The sequence below is a fragment of the Onychomys torridus genome, chromosome 3 (assembly GCF_903995425.1).
Source record: "Onychomys torridus chromosome 3, mOncTor1.1, whole genome shotgun sequence".
NCBI lineage: Eukaryota > Metazoa > Chordata > Mammalia > Rodentia > Cricetidae > Onychomys > Onychomys torridus.
In genome coordinates this window covers 45313555-45327775 of record NC_050445.1, presented here as the reverse complement: position 1 = coordinate 45327775, position 14221 = coordinate 45313555, and the positions used below count along the sequence as shown (strand labels likewise).

At 39.6% G+C, this 14221-nt stretch overlaps 1 protein-coding gene across 1 annotated transcript; it reads left to right on the top strand.

Annotated features, from left to right (window-relative positions):
- The first annotated feature begins 3723 nt into the window (after nucleotides 1-3723).
- On the top strand, nucleotides 3724-12526 carry LOC118580025 (hyaluronidase-4). The gene is made up of 3 exons (XM_036181857.1): nucleotides 3724-4677; nucleotides 10714-10803; nucleotides 12116-12526. The coding sequence occupies exons 1-3, from the start codon at nucleotides 3724-3726 to the stop codon at nucleotides 12524-12526; spliced, it is 1455 nt and encodes a 484-aa protein (XP_036037750.1).
- Nucleotides 12527-14221: the final 1695 nt, after the last annotated feature.

The window sequence follows — 14221 nt, the reverse complement described above, 5'->3', positions numbered from 1 at the left end:
CAGTGAGCTGAACTTTCTATGATAACTTGGAAGTAAAATCACATTTGTTGGATTCCCAAGAGACTAGCAACTCTAGGCTATCTCTGTAAACCTTGGTGGATTTCACTTGATATCTTAAAAAGGTATATAAAAACAAAATCCCAATATCATGAAAGAGAAAAAGGAGGATTATAAATGAGGGCATTAGATGTCTTCTGTCGTGCATCAACATGGAGCCGAGAGTGTCTGCTTTTCAGTGTTTCCAGGGGCACCATCCTTGCTGCATGAATGAAAAAAGAACGATTTTGAGCTGCAGTCCAGATTGAGACATAATATTATAATGCCAGCACCTGGGAGGGGATGATGGGAAGGTCCCAAGGTGAAGGCCAGCCTGCTACAGAGAAACATCTAGTCCCCCAAACAAACAGTAAGACAAAATTTAAACCCAACCAAAAAAAAAAAAAAATAAGCAAGAGTGAGAGATGTAGCTCAGGGGTAGAGTGCTATTTTCCATGCACAAGGCTCTGGGTTTGTGGATCATAAGAACCAAAGAACAAAATATTCAGTTTTTTTCTTTTGTTTTAAATGTGGTAATTTTTAAAAATACCATGAGGTTGTTACTCATTACTCTATGAAACAACCCTCTGGCAGGCCATCACAGGAACTTCTTTATAGTCTCTGGTGCTTACAGATTTATGCTCAACTTTTTTTACTGGGATGAATGCTAAGTGCATCTGCATTCACATAGGTGCCAGAGCTTCGAAGACCACCAGACCACATTTGGACTTAATTGAGGGGTTAAATTGCTTATGCAAGAGACAGAGTGTTTATACTTGCAGGATCCCTGGGCAAACTGATGTCAGAGAGAACAACCTGTAGGATTTCTGCTTTCTTTGGGTACCTTGAGAGTGAGTCTAAGAATGGGGTGATATACCCTGGGCTGGAAGTTTTCAGAAGGCAGAGGGAGTAGGTGCCTGGGTAAAGAAGAATAGTTACATACAGGATCCTGGGACTGTAAACAAGCAAATAAACAGAAAACCGCAATAACAGAACATTCTTGTAGTCATTTATTCCTTAGTAACGGGTATGTTTGGTGTTCATTACACATCCCAACCTCATGCTTGAACAAGATTTGAAGGGGGCTTTATGCTGTCTCATTTTTACTTGACAATGAACTTGCCTAACTTTGCTATCCTGTGAAATTGCCGACATCTAATGTTAAGCTCCGTGGCTTCAGTGCTTCTGAGTATTGGGTTATTCACTTTAGTTTTTTATTATAATTTATTATAACTGTTCTGATGAGAGGAATAGAGAAGAGTGGTTTCTTCACAGACTCCAGTCTGTATGTGGCAGATCTGTCTCCACCCAAGGGACATCTACTCACCTTCTTCACTATCTGGAAAAGTGAACCAAAGAGGTAAGACCCTGGGGAGCTCCTAGAAACACATCTCACCTTTTTGTTGCCTGTGTTGTGATTATCTTTCAGTGGGTAAGATCAGAACTATGAAGCCAAAGTCTCTGTATATTAATTAAGACACTTTCTTGGGTATGTCTTTTCTCTATGAGGGGAAGATATCTGAGAAGAAACATACTTCCCTTTTCTTTTGTTTAGAGGCCTCCAAAATGTCTTCACAGATGGTTCTCCTGTATGTTCCCAAATAAACCTGGCTCTTAAGCAGAGAGAAACAGATAACAAACTTGAGGGGATGAGCCGAGGTTAAATCCTCACTCATCCATACTGTTGATATGTTGTCAGATCTTCCTTAATTCTGCCAATTAGAGGTATTTAAAGGATTAGAACTTCAGAAGGAGAGGATGAGAGGAGGCCAGACGGCAAAGGCAGGTTGCTGTGGGATGTTTATCATTGGGTAAGGTACTCAGGCAGTGATCTGTGCTTTGACTGGTCCAGATACAGTAGGGCTCAGAAGCAGGCGCTGTAGATTCATAGATGGGGTGAGGGAAAGGGGACCCAAGGAAACCTGAAGCAAATGTCCATTGTATGTCAGTAGGTAGAGTAATTTTATACACCTTTGGGCTGTGGAGGAGTAGGTATTTATCCAATGAATAATAATATTTAATTTTAAAAAGTGACATTTGAATGTATTAGTTTACTTAGGACTTCTTAAATATTTTTTCATGGTTTGATAAGTTACTTAGAATTTTTGTTCGCTTCAGTATGCTAGGCCTGGGAAATACTATGAGGTCTGGTTGGTGACCTCTGGTGGTTAAAATGATAATTACATAAAATGACATATTTCAGGAAATTCACATAAGCCAGAGGTTCCACAGAAAAAGCCTCTATCATAGTTTCTAGTTTGAATTAAACCTAATGTATGTGAACAGAAAAATTCTGTACCACAAGAACAATGTTGGCACAAAATGTCAGAAACATGGACATTAGATGGCTCCCAAACCCAGGCATTTCTGGTTCCAGCAATGAAAAATGTGTGTGTGTGTGTGTGTGTGTGTGTGCGCGCATGCAAGTGCACTTGCTTGCACATGAACGTGTAAAGACCAGAGGTCAATGTCCAGTCTAGGGATCCACCTGCCCACATTCCCTCAGTGCTGGGGTGACAGGTGAGTTCCACTACACATGTTTTTGTGGGGGTGCTGGGAATCCAGACTCAGGTTCTTCCACATCTACAACAAGGACTCTGCCCACTGAGCCATCTCCTTAACTCCTGGATGCTGGAACTTTATCACCATTACCTCTTAGACTCTTTGAATCTCAAGATCTCAAGTCAAAGGCTAGAGTAGGGTGTACTTAAGTGATTTTATCAAGGGCCAAATAAGCATCAAAGTTGCATTGAATGCTGGGGAAGCATTTGGACTTTGGAACTTATGTAGTGAACCAAGGACTTCACGTTTCAGCAAGACATGTGATGCAGAATTCACTGCAGAGGAAGAGGAACGGGATCTGTTTCCTGGGCACTTAATCAGCAAATGACTACTACATGTCTTAATATCATGGTGTTATGCCTTAAGCACAAGGCATCTCCATTTCACTGGTACAGAAGAACATTTTACATCATTACAGTCTTCACTGTGGTTATCTAAAAGTAATTCTTTTGTAGTTTCCCCCCAGAAAATGAAAGGGCAATGTGATAATTCTGTCTCTTGCCCTCTCCAGTCAGTCGAAGAACACCTCCATTGCAGCATTCTCTGCCACTGATCTCCGTTCTCTTCTTATACCCCTTGCAGCCAGGTTAATCACTCCACTAACTTGCCATGCATTTTGTCTAGTATTTGCTTGCATTGCCTTATCTTTCATGTAATGTAACATCAGTCAGGGCACTTCATGGCTGTCTCCATTTCCTCTTTTGTAAAATGCGAATCTAATTACAGACTGTTACATAATTGTTATAATAAAACAAAGCATCCGGCGTAATGCTTGATATTGGCAAGCTTTCCAAAGTGGTTATAAGTATTTTTTCACACCTGATTTTCCACCATGAACCACACATCTTATTCATATTTTATTGAGGACATACAGGTTTTGTAGTCTTTGGAGACTACTTGAAACATTTTTGCTTATCCCTGAGTAGAAACCTGATTATGACAATTGATTTTACACCTCAGTCATTTATAGAAATCATTATAACTTTAAAATAAATGTGCTTTGAAAATATAAGTAAATAGTAATAGCATCCCCTCTTTTGGAAGTAATCACTAATGGAAAATAAATCTCTCCACAGGCCTTTTGGATATCATTAAAGAAGAAGTAGTGTAAATTTCTATCTTATCATGAAACTGTTATCTGAAGGACAATTAAGACTCTGTGTTGTTCAGCCAGTACATCTTACATCAAGGCTGCTCATATTTTTTCTCCTGAAGTCTATCTCATCTCTAAAACCTGCCCAACTTCCAGTTTACCAAAGGAAACCTTTTATAGCTGCTTGGAATGCTCCAACAGATCTATGTTTGATAAAATATAATTTTACAATGAATTTGAAAATATTTCAGATGATTGGAAGCCCCCGGCTCAAAGATGGGGAGCAAAATGTTACTATATTTTATGTCAACAAATTGGGATATTACCCATGGTACACATCAGAAGGGGTCCCCATCAATGGGGGTCTTCCCCAAAATGCAAGCTTACAAGTACATCTGGAAAAGGCTACCCAGGATATTAATTATTACATCCCTGGTGAAAATTTCAGTGGACTTGCTGTAATAGACTGGGAATATTGGCGTCCACAGTGGGCCCGGAACTGGGACTCAAAGAATATCTACAGACAAAAGTCAAGAAGAATTATTTCTGATATGAAAGAGAACATATCAGCTGCTGATAATGAATATTTAGCCAAAGCAACTTTTGAGAAAAGTGCAAAAGCTTTCATGGAGGAAACTATCAAATTGGGAACCAGGAGCCGACCCAAGGGTCTTTGGGGTTATTATTTATATCCTGATTGCCACAATTATAATTTTTATAACACAAACTATACTGGGTCATGCCCAGTAGAGGAAGTTATGAGGAACGACGAGCTCTCTTGGCTCTGGAACAGTAGTACTGCTTTGTATCCTGCTATTTCTATTAAGAAATCCTTAAGTGATAGCGAACACACTTTGTACTTCTCACAATTTCGGGTACATGAATCAATGAGGATCTCTACCATGACATCACATGATTATGCTCTGCCTGTATTCATCTACACTCGGCTGGGATACAGAGAGGAACCTTTGGTCTTTCTTTCTAAGGTAAGACTCTCCTTGCCCCATGGTGGAGGATTTCCACTGCATCACTACAAGAAACATTTCCTTGTTAATCATGCCCTTTGAAGAATACCTGGTTAGTGCAAAGCTAGTATCTTATTCTTCCTTAAGTACTGGTCTGCTTAGACTCTTTCTTTATGGAAGCTAAATTTTTTTTATCTTGTTTGCTAACATTGTTTTAAAAAGACATAGCAAGGTGGGAAAGAGCTAACATACAAGGCTAGCAGCTATTGAATTCCCTATGACTGGTTGTTGTGGGTGAGTGGGTTAAGAAATTAGAGAGTACATTTCAAAATGGGATTGTTTGCTCATACATGTAAAAGTAGAATGAAAGACATTCCTGCTTCTGGCTTCACCATTTCAAATACAAAGAGAGGAGAATCTATTTTCTTTTAAATACACAATACCAGCTTTTACTAAGGAAGCTGTACCCATGCCTGTAATGGTTTAAAATCATAGTTCATTTAAAAACAGTTTTAAAAGTATGAAACAATCACAAATTGGCTAAAAGTGTGTAAACCTGTAAACTGAGCCATCTTAGATCAGTTGCTTTTCTGATCACTGCTAATGGAAAGCTAGAAGTGTGGTGTGGGCTTGTAAATTCAGTGGTAACCATGAGTAGTTTTGCAACTCAGGTTAAAGCTCTGAGAGAACTGTCTTTGTACCTGGTTATTTTCACTCAAGTTATATGTGTTGCCAGTGATCTCATTTGTTCCAGGAGAGTAACCTTTAAACATGGCCAGCTTTTGGCTGCTCCAGTCATTTAAACAGAAACTTCCAGGAAAAAGGTAGATTTGGGTACCAAAGTATACATTTTTCTGCACCAAGACAATTTGAAACCCGTTCAGCCATCCTGTTTATGATACAATAGCATTTTACTTATCTTGGTGAAGGGTTTGAGATATTTCAACAGAGGCATTTCTTTTCAGTCCTCAATTATAAATTTTGGTTGACTAGACTGGGCTAAAAGACAAAAGATGTTCTGATGTTCTGAGTGCTTGACATCCTCAGGTGGATGCTTAGGAAATGCACTGGCTTGAGCTTTATTTTGCATGTTTATCCAAAGGAGAAACAGTGCATCTGTGGGAGGTATGGGAAATGCCGTGCCTTCACCACTATCCAGAAGGTGAAAGTCTTCACTGTGGGCTGAGAACTACACTACCCAGAAAAATCAACTGAATATTGAATCAAGAGTGGCAAGAGATCATTTCTGAGAGGTTTGGAAAAGCTATCTAAATTTTTACAGAATAATCCTGACTCTAGCATTGGAAATGAAATCATACCATATACATATATCAAAAATTATATTTTAACTTCCTATGTATATTTGTATATTTAGCTTAATAATGTTCCTTTCTTCAGTGATAATTAATTTATTTTTGAAAATAAAACCCTAAAATTTAAAGGAACCATGTTCACCTGGAAAGGCAACTTAGTGTGTTCGTACATTCTGCACACTGCATATGGCTTAGGTAACTTTTTTTTTTTTAATAGTAATAGCTCAGAAATGCTACTATCTCCTCTCAGGAAGGTAGTACCAGCATTTGGGTCTTATCTCATTCTAAAAGGTCAGCTTCTTTTTGAGTGTTTAAAAACATCAGCATACATACACCACTGCACTCAATTTACCATAACAAAATCTACTCACAATTAAAAAAGATGTAATGTTCATTTGACCCAAACTCTGAATGACTATGGGGGGCTTACATTTCTTTCTCCAATATGTGTGCAGTTTAGAATACATGCATACATACAGTTAGGAAGGGTAGCAAATCTCTTACCTTTCCCAGAACCCAGTGTCTCAGTTCTTGACACAAAAACAAAGGGTCAGGGACACTCTCCCCTACCACACTGATCTAAAAGAAGTATGATAAAAATCAAATGAGGAAAGGTATGTGAAAATTTTAATCACTTCAGAAATACACATGGAATAGCTATTATTTTAAAACAAGTATCGCACCCTTGCCCTTAACCACTATCTAAGAATCCCAGGCAGCAGTCATAGCTTAGGGAAATAATATAGAGGCAGTAACATCTCATTCCACTGGGAGGATGGCCTGTATCACCAACATATAAATTCAATCTAGACATAATGTGATGTTGTGCTCTATAAAAACAATGAAAGGTGTTTCTGTGGCTGAAGATTTAATGTTTATTTTTGTGCATGTATGTGAAAATTAGTTTCCTTGGCAACATGCAAAGTATGTTTTTTAGTGACTGTTATTCCATTATGCCTCCCACTGGTAGACTACTTTCTAACATAAATTATGGTAAGCCAGGGACCAAAGAACCAAGTATGGAGGAAGATTCCTCTAGATATCCTACCTTTTACTTCTTTTATACCCCTTATATACATACAATGTAATTTGATTATATCCACCTTCCACTTTGCTCCTTAATGCTCTCCATTAACCTCCCATACATATATGTGTGTGTGTGTGTGTGTGTGTGTGTGTGTGTGTGTATACTTCCCATTTTAACCCCTCATTTTTTAGAATAACACATTTAGTACAGTTAGTGTTACCTGCTTGTACATGGGTATGAGGCCATCCAATGGAGTATGAGCAACTTACTAGAGGCCACATTTTCAAAGAAATATGATTGCCTATCTATCCAAAAACCACCAATAGCCAATAGCTCCTAAGGAAGGAGTGGAACCACATGAGCTCCCCATCCCCAACCAGACTAGAATTTAAATTAGCTTGATCTTACGCAGGCATCATAGCTGCTGAGAGTTCATGAATGTAATAGAAACACCATGTAGAGGAGGGAGCATTTCAATGAATTTCTTCTCACCTACCATCTCTTGCATTCTTTCTGTCCCCAATTCCTTGATGTTACCTGAATCTTAGAATGGTAAAGGGTGTGGAGGGTTGATATGATGTCCCAATGAAGGCTGATCACTCATAGACTCTTATTCTCAGCACTTTAAACCATTAGTTTGTTTGAATCACCCCTCACTGCAAAAAGAAGCTTCTATAACCAAAGTTAAGAATAGCACGTATTTATGGATATAATAAATACACGTGATTAAAGGCAGTTTGACAATATGACCACTTAGCAACATTGCAGTTGTATGTCTCTGTCTAGGGCCTATGACCTTCCCAGTCATAGACTTGGTTTACATTGGTAGACCTGAATTCCCTTGTGTTGAGTGGGCTACAAATCTAAGCACAAAGTGGTTGATTACCCCTCTAACAGTTGTGACACCATTGCACCAGTGGGCATATCTGGTCAGGGTGGTAAGTATTGTAGCAGTATTACTCAGTACTGTGATGGGTAAGACAGTAACCTGCATGCCATCTTGGCACTACAAAAGCTAGCTAGCATGGATGGAGGAAGTTTTCTGGTTAATTTCAGATTAGTTTCTTTTTCTTTGTCCTGCAACCAAAGTACTTATTAACTTCTGAAACACTGATTGAATTTGAGAATCATGGGCAAAAGTAGAGGCCAGACTGGGACTCAGAGGCTCATTTTTGCTACAGCCACTTTGTTCCTTTACTTCTCTGTTCGTGTGATATCATCTATGAAGTCCCATCTCTTAGGTGCTCCCTGAAGGCATCCTCTTGATGGCTTCCTTAGTGCCTTTAGTTTTCTGGTCCCCAGACCTTGGCTGGTCTGTGATTCAATTATCACCTTGGACTCTACCAGATGACAGTGAACTAATATGAAAATAACATTTTCTTTTAAACGTTACCACCCCTTTATCTTTGGTCAAGATGTGCTTGAAGACTTGCTGTATCTTTAATCTGTTCCAATAAACCCTCTCTCATAAGGACACTAAGGAAGTGACAGGCTTCAAAGAAACTAACATAACGTCGGGAGGTACGGCTGTCACCACATAAACTCGGGGCCTCCATATTTAGTGAATGAAAATCAATGACATAAATACAAGATATCAATGCCATGTCCCATTCCTCCTTTGATAATGCCACCTTAACCATGAATGGGCTCTTGGAGACTTTCTTCTGATCACACTGTGTGACTCTCATCTGGCTAGTCTCAAAGTTGTTTCAAAGTCAGTGGTCTGAGTTTTTCTTGCTTATGCTTTTGAGTCAACAGCTGTACATGCTGCAGTTTGCCATCTGGGCACTGCATAGGGGATTCCTCTTCTGCTCGCATTCACCAGATTGGTGACAGTTTTCAAAATCCTTTTATGTACATTATCTCATTTGAACCCCAGAGAACCCCTCCCCTTCTTGTTTTTTGGGCCATCTGATATTATGGTCTTGGAAAATAGAAATGGGTATGAACCAGAGAGGTAAATCAATTCAAACTTTCTCTTCACATTTCAAAAATCTCCAGAAAAATATCCGTAAAATCTGTTTAAAGATGGACATTGTAAAATTGGTTATTTGAATGATGGACTATGGAAGTATCAGACAAAGAGTGATTACCACTGGGCATTGGTGGCGCACGCCTTTAATCCCAGCACTCGGGAGGCAGAACCAGGCGGGTCTCTGTGAGTTCAAGGCCAGGTTGGGCTACCAAGTGAGTTCCAGGAAAGGCGCAAAGCTACACAGAGAAACCCTGTCTCGAAAAACCAAAACAAAAAAAAAAAAGAGTGATTCCATAGGTATTGATATTATAATAAGGGAGCCAAAATAAAAAGTTCGATTTTTCTTTTTTTGCTTGTGTTTTCCTCCAATTCAACATTTTCTGTCAGCTAACTTATGGAAATTTATCCTTGGAGTAAAAGGTAAGTGTTTAGTATTCTGAATAGAGGAAGAATACATTATAATTTAATAAGCTAGGAAACCAGCACCATAGACCTAACTCTTATTTCCCCTTTCTGTTCCTCTGGTCCAACATCATCTTTAAATGATAAAACACAAATGCTTCCTTCTGAAACCTCCATTTCCTTTATTTTAACGATATTGGGAGAAATCCTTGAGGATTTGTCATAGACAAACCCCAGAACTTTGAAATTAAACATAGATTATTTCAGGGGCCAAATATAGAGGCTGGACAAAGAGGCTGGAGACACAAAGCCACTTGAGTGACTGTGCTGGTGAGCTCCACAGATGCACGTGACAGATTAGGAAACTGAAAGGCTTGTCTCAGGAAAAGGAGAATCTTTGGATTCTGTTTATGCATTTATACATATGGCTAGCTTGTGAGCAAACGTCCCCAGTGAACTTCAAATGAACAGCTGTTGACAACTCTTTATATATTAATTGTTTTAAAACAGTAAAACCTGTGTAGCACAAATTCTAATTGGTCTTAATAAAAACCCAGAGCCAGGTATTGGGGTAAATGCTGAAAGATCAGAGTAACAGAGGAACAAGTCACAGCCACCCTCTCGCCTCACCAACTCCTCTCTTCTCCTCTCCCTCTCGTCTTTCCCCACAACCTCCCCTCTCCCCCAGATCCACTCACCACTCCTCCTCAGTTTCCCTTCAGAAAAGTGCAGGCCTCTCAGAAAAGGGATATCAACCAAACATAGCATATCAAGTTGCAATGAGACTAGGCACCTCCCCTCATACTAAGGCTAGGTGAGGCAACCCAGTAGGAGAAAAGGGTCCTGAAATCAGGCAAAAGAGTCAAAGACAGGCCTGCTCCCAAGCTACACAACCATGTATGCAGAGGTCCTAGGTCAGGCCTTTGTAGATTCCCCGGTTGTTGGTTCAGTCCCGGTGAGCCCCAAGTCCTGCTTAGTTGAATCTATGGAATTTCTTGAGTAGTACATGCTCTTAATCCCAGTACTCAGAGGCAAAGGCTGGAAGATCTCTCTGAGTTTGAGTTTAGCCTGATGTATACAGTAAGTTCCAGAGCAGCCAAGGGTACTTAGCAAGACTATGTCTAAACACACACACACACACACACACACACACACACACACACACACTTATATATGATCAGAGAATTTGATTCCAAGCGTCATTCTATCTCACATTTATGTCACTCTAGGAAAGCAGGGGGTGATAATCTTGGGAGTATTTGGGCTCAGCCTCAAATCTTAACTCCTGGTGATCTGATTTATCTTCCAATGACTAATTCACTTTGTTCTCTTCACTCTAGCAAGACCTAATTAGTATTATAGGAGAAAGTGCTGCATTGGGAGCTGCAGGCATTGTCATTTGGGGAGACATGAATTTAACTTCATCTGAGGTAGGTCAATACCTCCAGGGTATACTGTTCTGCTTTCCTGTAGAGATCACTCTAATCAAAGATCTCAGTATTCCTTTAGCAAGCCAGAGTTAGGGCAAAAGTCAAAATCAGTGCTTAGGACTTACATAGGCCTAAAATATTCACTGTAAAAAGACAGTAATCATCACACAAATATTTGTTTAATATGTGTCATGTGCTAAGAGGTAAGGTTTTACTGGAAGTATTTTTTTTCCCTACAGAGAAGCGAACTGGAAATTGATAGCCTTTAAAACAAGATTGAGGTACCCTTTCAAATTTCTCCCAGCTGAAATAGCATTCACTTCAAGAAATCTTCTGGCTTTCCTTGAGTCACATTAATTTCAATCTACTATTTATCTCCAGTTGTTCTTTGTTTATTTATCCAAAGTATTACTATAACACATCCAGGCAAAGAGAGAGCCAGCTTCCTTATTCTTTGTCCTTTATGTAGGCTGCCAGCAGAACATGAGGTCCAGATTAAAGGTGGATCCTTCCACCTCAAGGATTCAGATTAGAAGTGGTTCTTCCCACTTCAAATGATTTAATTGAGGAAAAAAATCCAGTGTGCCCAGTCATTTGGGTTTTAGTTAATTCCAGATATAGACAAATTGATAATAAAGAATAGCCATCACACATATCTATGAGCATTATTCAGAGAGCCAGAGGTTCAGCTGCTGTCTCATGGCTGTTGAGGAAGAGATTCATCAGGAAATAGTATACACAATGGAGGTACCATCTATGTAGAACATGTACTAGAAAATACACACAAATGACCCAGTGTTCCCAGCTTTCCCATATCTAGTTGTGTGTAGAAATATAGAACCCACAACAGGTTATGTTTAAGTATAAGTAACCAAGAAGTCCAGAATGTCATAGGTGGGAGGGTCCATAATAAATCTGAACTTGATGATTCAGATTTTCTTAACACAACCAGAAAGAACAACTCACCCCTGAGAGACAGCCTGTAACAGTAGCTCTGGCATGGATTCTACTTTGTGTCTGTTCTTTCTCATACTACTACTCTTACCTTGAGAGCAAGAAGGAAAAGAAAACAATGCATGAATTGAAGAAAGGCAAGAATCTACATGTTGACTCAGGCCAGCTTGTTAGTTCTGTTACTTTGCCTTATTATAACATCTCCTGGCCTTTCTCATTCCTGACCTTTGGGTTATAGCAGAGTCCAAGAGTTTACCCACTAGGACAAAGCCATCCAGTTTTAGCCCAGTCTAAAGAACTGTCTTTTGGGTCTAAAATCTCTGATCCAGCTTTTTTTTTTTTTTTAATATCTTTTCAGGAGAACTGTTCAAAGGTGAATCACTTTGTGAATTCTGATTTTGGGAGCTACGTAATTAATGTTACCAGAGCAGCTGAGATGTGTAGCCACCACCTTTGCAGGAACAATGGGAGGTGCATACGGAAGACATGGAAAGCACCCCATTACCTCCATCTGAACCCTGCAAGTTACCACATTGAGGCCTCTGAGGATGGAGAATTCATAGTGAAGGGAAGAGCATCAGAATCAGACCTAGCTGCGATGGAAGAGAATTTTCAATGTCACTGTTACCAGGGATATGAAGGGGCTGATTGTAGAGAAATGAAAGAATCTGATGCTTGCTCTGGGGTTTCTCTTTTCTCTAGCTCAGTAATAACATTGTGTCTGCTAGTTCTAGTTGGTTATCAATGCATTTGGCTGCGACATGATTGAGTTAAAGGGAATTGTTTCCTCTTAAGTAGAGTGTTAGGGAACAGATGGATTTCATATTTTTTTCTCTTATGGGTTTCTCTGAGAGGTACTATAAGTTAACATATGTGTCACAATATAAATAGGAACCTATTACTTTATTTGCTACACTTTGGTTAAAAACCAGATCTAAGAAAACAAAATAATGTACACTGTTTTCTTACTTGAATATTTAAATTGTATTTAAATCCAATTTTATTCTTTTTCTAATTGTATAATGAATACAAATGAATAGTAAGGTTATGATTTTCAAGGACATTTTCTAGATAGAAATTTATTCAAGGATGGACTACTAAGTAGTCACGTGGTTCAACAGATGGGGTCACCTCAGTCATGACCTGGTCAAGTAGGTTATCGTAGAAGATGAAATTCAGAGTTTCTGTGCCAGCCCAACTTCATCTGTATCTGCTTCCCTGATGAACTCACAGAGGACAGTGCCAACCCAGCCTCACCTGTATCTGCTTCCCCACTGAACTCACAGAGGACAGTGCCAACCCCAGCTTCATCTGTATCTGCTTCCCTGCTGAACTCACAGAGGACAGTGCCAGCCCCAGCTTCATCTGTATCTGCTTCCCTGCTGAACTCACAGAGGACAGTGCCAACCCCAGCTTCACCTGTATCTGCTTCCCTGCTGAACTCACAGAGGACAGTGCCAGCCCCAGCTTCATCTGTATCTGCTTCCCTGCTGAACTCACAGAGGACAGTGCCAGCCCCAGCTTCATCTGTATCAGCTTCCCTGCTGAACTCAAGGAAGACTGGTGTGTCTCCTTAGAAGAGTTCAGGGAGCCGCTCCCAGATCTTTACAAAGGTCTCTCTCAACCATCAACCTCTTCCTTCACAGACCCTACCAGTCTTCATACCGAAAAATGATTGTCCAGGCCGAGAGTGCAGTAGATTTAAAAGCTCGAGCTATGTTGATAAAATGTAGCTGGTGACTTTAGAAAATGAAATTTTTAATGAAAGAGATTTAATAAATGACACTTAAGAGTGCTGTTGAAAAAGTCTATGAGAAAAAATTAGCTATTTTTGTATCCCCTTGCTCCCCATATGGATTTCGAGTAGTAGATTTGGATTTAGAATAACTTTGAACCTGATTTGAACTATATTTTTACTACCTATGTGGTGCTATAAATCTTAAAATTTCCCTTTATGGTCTGAAATTTGGTAATACAATTTTTACCTCAGCAAATTATTCTGGGGATTAAATACAGCAACCACTCCTGGGTTCTTAGCACATGGATAATCTTGTGGTCACTAAAACAACAGAAAAGGTAAAGATAAAACAGTCCATCTATTTCCTTCTGCAGCTAGGGACCACTGATAATTACTTATGCATTGTGGTGTGGCCTTGAGAGCCACTCTCAGGGAATAGGATTTTCTTGTCATAATGATAATTTAGTAAGTATGACTCAAGAAAGATATAATGCTGATAAAGAAGGAATGAAAGTTGATGCCTTATCCTCTTTCAGTTCATAGCTGGGTGATGGTGGTGCATGTCTTTCATCCCAATACTGGGGAGGCATTGGCAGGGGCAGGAGGATCTCTGAGAGTTTAAGGCCAGTGTAGTCTTACAGAGCTAGATCCAGAACAGCCAGGGTTACATAAGGAAACCTAGTCTCAAAAAAAGCAAAAACAGATAAACAAACAGCACAGTTGAGG

Excerpts from the sequence above, each read along its gene's own strand:
- LOC118580025 (XM_036181857.1), top strand. The coding sequence starts at position 3,724 with ATGAAACTGTTATCTGAAGGACAATTAAGACTCTGTGTTGTTCAGCCA. Across the intron at positions 4,678-10,713 it reads CTTTGGTCTTTCTTTCTAAG|CAAGACCTAATTAGTATTAT; the intron begins GTAAGACTCTCC and ends TCTTCACTCTAG. Across the intron at positions 10,804-12,115 it reads TGAATTTAACTTCATCTGAG|GAGAACTGTTCAAAGGTGAA; the intron begins GTAGGTCAATAC and ends ATATCTTTTCAG.